Source organism: Poecilia latipinna, unplaced genomic scaffold (genome assembly GCF_001443285.1).
Source record: "Poecilia latipinna isolate Pla-1442-1.1 unplaced genomic scaffold, P_latipinna-1.0 Scaffold5359, whole genome shotgun sequence".
Taxonomy (NCBI): domain Eukaryota; kingdom Metazoa; phylum Chordata; class Actinopteri; order Cyprinodontiformes; family Poeciliidae; genus Poecilia; species Poecilia latipinna.
In genome coordinates, this window is record NW_015117975.1 from 1 (window position 1) to 6,098 (window position 6,098).

At 42.7% G+C, this 6,098-nt stretch overlaps 1 protein-coding gene across 1 annotated transcript; it reads right to left on the bottom strand.

Moving 5' to 3' along the window:
• Positions 1-59: 59 nt before the first annotated feature.
• On the bottom strand, positions 60-4,628 carry LOC106943483 (WAP, Kazal, immunoglobulin, Kunitz and NTR domain-containing protein 2-like). Its single transcript, XM_015026792.1, has 2 exons — positions 4,132-4,628; positions 60-1,982 (listed from the first exon to the last, which is right to left on the bottom strand). Exons 1-2 carry the CDS (start codon positions 4,315-4,317, stop codon positions 435-437), a joined length of 1,734 nt encoding a protein of 577 aa, XP_014882278.1. The 5' UTR covers positions 4,318-4,628; the 3' UTR covers positions 60-434.
• Positions 4,629-6,098: the final 1,470 nt, after the last annotated feature.

The following is a 6,098-nucleotide window of genomic DNA, read 5'->3' on the forward strand; positions in this document are numbered from 1 at the left end:
CATTTTGTAATTTTAAAATTTGTTCAGTTTTATAGTTTAACAAATTTCCACCTTAAACAAGGTCGATTTTTTTATTCTCTAAATAAATAAAACAATTTAACACTGCATTTAAATGTTTTCAGGTTATCATTAGAGATCTGAAACCATTAGATTTGACAAAAGTAAAAGCAAAATAAATCTGCAATGCGGATGCCTGTTCACAGCACAATAAGACAAAAATTAAGGACATCTCCATCCTACATTATTAAGCAAAACAGAAACTAAAATATACAAAATCCTAGATGAACAAGATACAACTGGGGAAAATAAACAAGCAAAGAATTCCAAGAAACATGAACTTTCGAATCAAAAGATTCAAACAACGCCTCAGTGAGGTCGAGCTCACAAGAGTTTGTTACAGTTTTGTCAAGTCCACGCTTTGTGCAGTGAGAATCCTACTGAGGGCTATTGGTGATTGCTTTGAGGATGTTGCAGGTGTTCTTCGAGATGACCTCTTTCAGTTTCCGTACCCGACGGGGAGTGGAAGCACCCACGTAGCTCTCAGGCTGGAGTATGGCCATGCCTTCGCTGACGTTGCCCATGATGATGACCTGACCTTCCGCGGCCGCGCCCGTTATGTTTGGGCATGGGCAGTTCCAGTCCATGTTGAGGAAAGTAACTTCGAGAGGTTCTTTGCCGAAGAAGCGCAAACCCATCTTCTCGTCCTTAAAGATCTCCTCCACAGTCACGAGGGCGTGGCCCGAGTCGTTCTCTTGCGTAATGTCCGTCATGCGGCCCAAGACCACAAAGTCGCTCCGGCAGAAGCTCGTCACCATCTTGCCTCTCGGTTTGCAAGCTTTGCAGTGGTGGTTTTTCGGGAAGGGGCACATTTCCTCGCAGAGCTGTTTTGACTCAAAGTTGTTGTCATTTCCCTCACAGCCTCCATAGATGAAGGACTGACACTTGCCCATGGTGCTAATGTACGCCCACCGGGGCTCATAGACCTTACAGCGGCCCTGCAGGGCAGGCAGTCCGCAGGGCCTGGACACCTCCGGTCCACAGCACTGTATGCAACCCTCGTATGTGTCAAACATTTTTCTGGGTGACTGGTCATTGCTGCTGTGGCAGTGTCTGAAGGGAAAGCAGTTGTTGGATTTGGGCTCATAGTACCAGCTGACTTTCTCCAGCCCCGTTCCACAGTCCTCTGGGCTGTCAAAGGGGTTTTGGCATTCTTCAGGGAGGCAGCGAGTCAAGTTCTTGGGGCCCAGAGTGCTGAACACCTCTGCTGAGAGCACAGTGAGCGGGTGGTGGACCTGGACTGAACCAGACGGGTTCTGAGCTATGCAGGTATAGACCCCAGAATCTTGCAGCCGGGTGTTGTAGATGACCAGCTGGCCAATGTTTGTGACCACCATGTTCCCCAACACATTATTGGGCCTCATGATCACCCTCACGTCTCCCAAGGGCAGCCGCTTCTCCCACATGATCTGAGGCTGGGGTTGACCGGTGACATCGCACAGGAAGCTAGCTGTTTCACCCACGTTTACGGTCTGATGAATGGGGCTGGTGACCAACACGGGTTGTTCAGGTTCCAATGGTAGTGGGACGGTGGGCTGAAAGGGGGCAGTCGTAGGACGAAGCGTGGTCAACTGGGGAAGCAAAGGGCTCATGTTGGGCCAGGTGAGGTGAAATCGACACATGACAACTGAGAGGGTGATGCCCTTAGAACATGCCTCTGCATCCATGAAACACTTATTGTAGTAAGTCATGCCATCTGAGGCACAGGTAAAGTTTGGCTCCTTCTCGCAGCGGTCCCGGCATTTACACAAGGGGCGGCCCTCCCAGATGACACACTCGGAGCCCTGCTGGGTGCACATGAAGCTGGCACACGATGCTTCCCTAGGCATTCCCACAGGGCCCTTCTTCCCATCCACGTAGCGGGCAGCAACGCAACTGTGGTTCCCACAGACATTTTGGCAACACTTTTCAGAGGACTCACACTCCTGTAAGAATCAAAGAGAAAATTGCTCATGAAGGATGTTCAGTGCATGGGGTGGATTTTACAAGTGAGGAGTAGGAAGTGCTTCGCACACTGCAATCAACAAAAACAATACGACACCTTGCAAAGCAGCCCAACGCCTGGCACTTTCTCACATTTTGTCAAATTGCTTCAACTCATTTACTTGGATTTTATGTCAAAGACCAAAATAAAGTATCACATCATTTCAAAGTGGGTGTTAAATAATACTTGATTTTCTGTGTATTTCTTTTTTAAGAAATACTAATCTTAGGCATGGATTTCTATTCAGCTTGTTATACACATCAATAAAACCCACTGCAGTTAATTACCTTCAGAACTCATGTAACTTGGCATATATAGAGTTAAATTGTGTGTATTTTACTCTTGCTATTTAATCAAGATGGTTTGTGAGGGACTTAAGACTCTCTCATGTTTCATCCATAGCCAAACAGTCGATGCAGTGTCAAAGGATTGCAGGACATTCGTATTTACACACAAACCTGTCATACATGGCGCAGACCACCTGGGGAACACTCCTTCCGATTCAGTATACATGAGAGCCTTAGAGATGAACATGTATAAATTCACTGAACAGGTGGAGGAAGGGACGATGTTGGCTGAGCATGACAATGCCATTTGACGAAGAATTATACAACTGTACCTAATTCCTCAACTTGAATGATGTACATGATAAGCAATCCTCAAAAGTATTTGTGTCGCCGACACAAAAACCAGATAGTGAGAGTGGACTGAAGCGTAAGATCAACATTGCGGTCCGCAAATGTCTGACCAATCCCACAATACATCGCATAGAGCTCTGGCCAAATAGACCAACTAGGGCCTGGTGCCAAGAAAAAGACAATTTTCGTCATGCACCTACCTTAATAGCTGCGTTTCCATAACAAATGTGTACAAAACTTTGTCAATATACCGCTAATATTGAAAATCACAATTTCACAATTGTGGTGTTTCCATTAAATAAGAAGCACAACTAAAACCACGTGAGTAAGTTTGTTCATACGATACGTAATTAAAAAACACGCTGCTTCACGATCCCCTATCTACTTCCTGTTGCCGTCTTCTTTGTGGTTTGCGCCAGTAGCAACATGTGATTGGTGATCATATGAAAAAAGTGTTTCCATTGCAGTTCTGCGAAATAGACCAATTCTTATATGGCTAAAAAACAAACATCCTCATCCTAGAGACAAAACTTTTGATAAAAAAACATTTTTTTCTAAAATGTCAAATTGCACAATTATATGGTCGATGGAAACGCAGCTAATGAGAATCAAGTTCAACACTTTGGATGAAGTATGGGAGAGGCTTCAAAGGTTTGTTAGAGAATATTAGCAAACAAGCAACATAAGGAAGACCAAGGAACACAGCAGAGTGGCTAAAGAATAAGTTTAAAAGCAATTTAAGTTACGTAGCCACTTGTAGGGCTTTGAACCTCTCAATGAAGCACCTTTCAATCAATTTTCCAAGAATGAAAAGAGTGAGCACAACTCCTAACCTACATAGAAGCCAGGCAAAGAGAGCGTTAGGCAGAAAAGCAGCCGAAAGCTCCATGGTAACAGGAAGAACTGTGATCTACACTCAGGTTGACAAGACAACTATTAGTTGTGGAACATTGTTAAAAGAAATCCATAAGAAGTTCAATTTCAGACGACTTATAGATAAACATTGTGAGAAGAGATCAAATTTGAAGGTTCGGGGCTACTTGGCAAACACAGTGTGACAGAAAACTAACAAGCCTAGAACATGGCGGTGGGGCATCATGACCAGGCAGACTGACAGGAAGCTGATCAGAGACATCAGAGTGATGCATGGGGTGAAAACTGGTTAGAGGACGCAAAAACGTGAGATTTTTATTTGTAAAAAAAAAAAAAAAGAAGGAGAAGAAAAAGAAAAACAAAAGACCGCGATGTGTCGATTTCCGTTCATATTGCAATTATGTAATACTATTTATCGGTCTTTCAATCTGTATTCATAGGAAAAAAACATAATCAAGTTCAAAGGGTGTGAATACTTTACGAAGACACTTCATAGCCCTAAAATACAGATATCAAACTTTAAAACTATTTTGCCTACCAGTGATTAAAAACAACAACAACAAAAAAAACATAAACTACCTCATCAGAATCACATTCCCGCGTGCAGGTGCTCATGGCATCCACCCACAGGTTGGGGTTAATCTCATTGGGGCAGATGCCCGCGTGCAAGTAGGTGTCACGGGGCAGAGCTGCGCCGCCGAGTTCCATCCGCGCGGACGCGCACGCCAGGAACCAGATCCACCGTGGAAACAGCATCCAGCGCATCTCAACTCGACAAGTGGTGAAGATCGGAGACAGAGATGCGGGTCTGAGATCCAGCGACCCCCTTAAAAAAAAAAAAAAAAACACTTACCCTTGTTCAAAGAAATGCCGGGCGACAGGAAGCCACCTGACGCGGGCTGAGCTGATGAGTCCCGGTGAAGTCGCGGCGCTGGCGGTCTGCTTTTCGCTCCCTAATCTGCGGTCATCACTCGCCAAGTGGCTCGCAATAAGACAATTAGGAGTTGCTCCTACGATGCAGGAAGAAGCTGTTTTAATAAGTCGGAGCGCCACTTGGGGTTGGGGCCGAGGGGGGGCACCTGGCCGTTAAAGGGATTGCTGGTAACCCCGTTTAAACCTTTGCGGTCTCCAGCGGCGCCAGGGCGCGCGGCGCGCCAAGACGCGCGGAGTTAAGAAAGGAAACGTGTTGCTTTGAGAAGATTTATTTAACGTCTGCTGACATTAAAACCAGATGTTCTGTTTATCCGCGGTCTTAAGATGGAAATGAAAAATTAAGAGCTTTGCTCTAGAGCAGGAGTGATGTCGACGCCGCTCGTCCTGCGGCAGAAGGTCAGGCTGACTTAACGTACGTGAGTCCAGAATGATTGAATCGTTAAATCCGCTGGCGGATTTACAGCCGTTTCTCAGTCAGACATGCAACTCTCTTGAGCAATAATAAATTTTGAACATAAAGAAAATCACATTAGCTTAAATTTTCATCAGAAGGTGCAAGGCATGAATTATTTATGCTCTTCTCAGTATATATTGGTGTTAAAGCAATAAAATCTTTCTTATAATTTTTATCCTAATTTTTCCTCTTGTATATTTATGATACGTCTTTGTTAATGATCTCCAACTTTTGAGTTCTGTGCCATCACCCTAATCTTTTGTTTCCATCTAAAAAAATTAATTTGGAACTCTGGTTCAATACATTAATTAAAGATTAATTAAAATCTAAATCTGCCTGAATAATTTTGAACATAACTGCATAGATGGCATTAGAAAGTTAAACTTGTCCCATGAACATTTTCCACAAATCCATTTAAGTTTGTGGCAAACAAAAACTTAAATGGATTTCAGTTGGAATCCATGAGATGTGTCATGTAGTGATGAAAGGCTCCAGCTGGGATCTGAACCTGGCATCACCATGCAGCACCGGACCATTAACACTGAATTTGCCCCAGTCAAAAATGATCTGTTTTAGATTTTCATATTTTTTCCACACTGAAATAACTTCAAAGATGAAAAAAAAGAAAAGAAACTAAACTGGTAGAAAGAGACATAAATGATCTTAATAAGGCAAGATTATAATAAAGGAGGCCTGCAAGTGGAAATGTCCTTAAGCTTAATTAACCCTGAAAAATCTTCTGAATTTGGCTCATTTTTATTATTATTATTTTATAACACTTATTGTCCACTTCAGTCTGATTTCATTCATGTAATGTGTTAACATGACATAGCGATGGGCCTGAAAACACTAAAATGTTCAACTTCCATCTGATGATGGGGCTGACTGTGACATGATAATTAATTTTCTAAGAACAAGAACAACTTTTTTTTTCTAGACTTCAGTATAAGTTGTGATGAAAGAAACATTGTAATAAACATCATACTGATCTAAACCAACAGCAGGGAATTTTTATTTAATAGGACACACAGTGGAAAAAAATATTTTTGTTTTTACAAATCAATCAAGATCAACGAAAGTGGGTTGTTTTGACAAAAAAAAATGAATGTCAAAGTGACAACTGATTTCTACAATATAATGAAAGTAGTAATATGCAGAA

Excerpts from the sequence above, each read along its gene's own strand:
- LOC106943483 (XM_015026792.1), bottom strand. The coding sequence starts at position 4,317 with ATGCGCTGGATGCTGTTTCCACGGTGGATCTGGTTCCTGGCGTGCGCG. Across the intron at positions 1,983-4,131 it reads GGGAATGTGATTCTGATGAG|GAGTGTGAGTCCTCTGAAAA; the intron begins GTAGTTTATGTT and ends TGATTCTTACAG.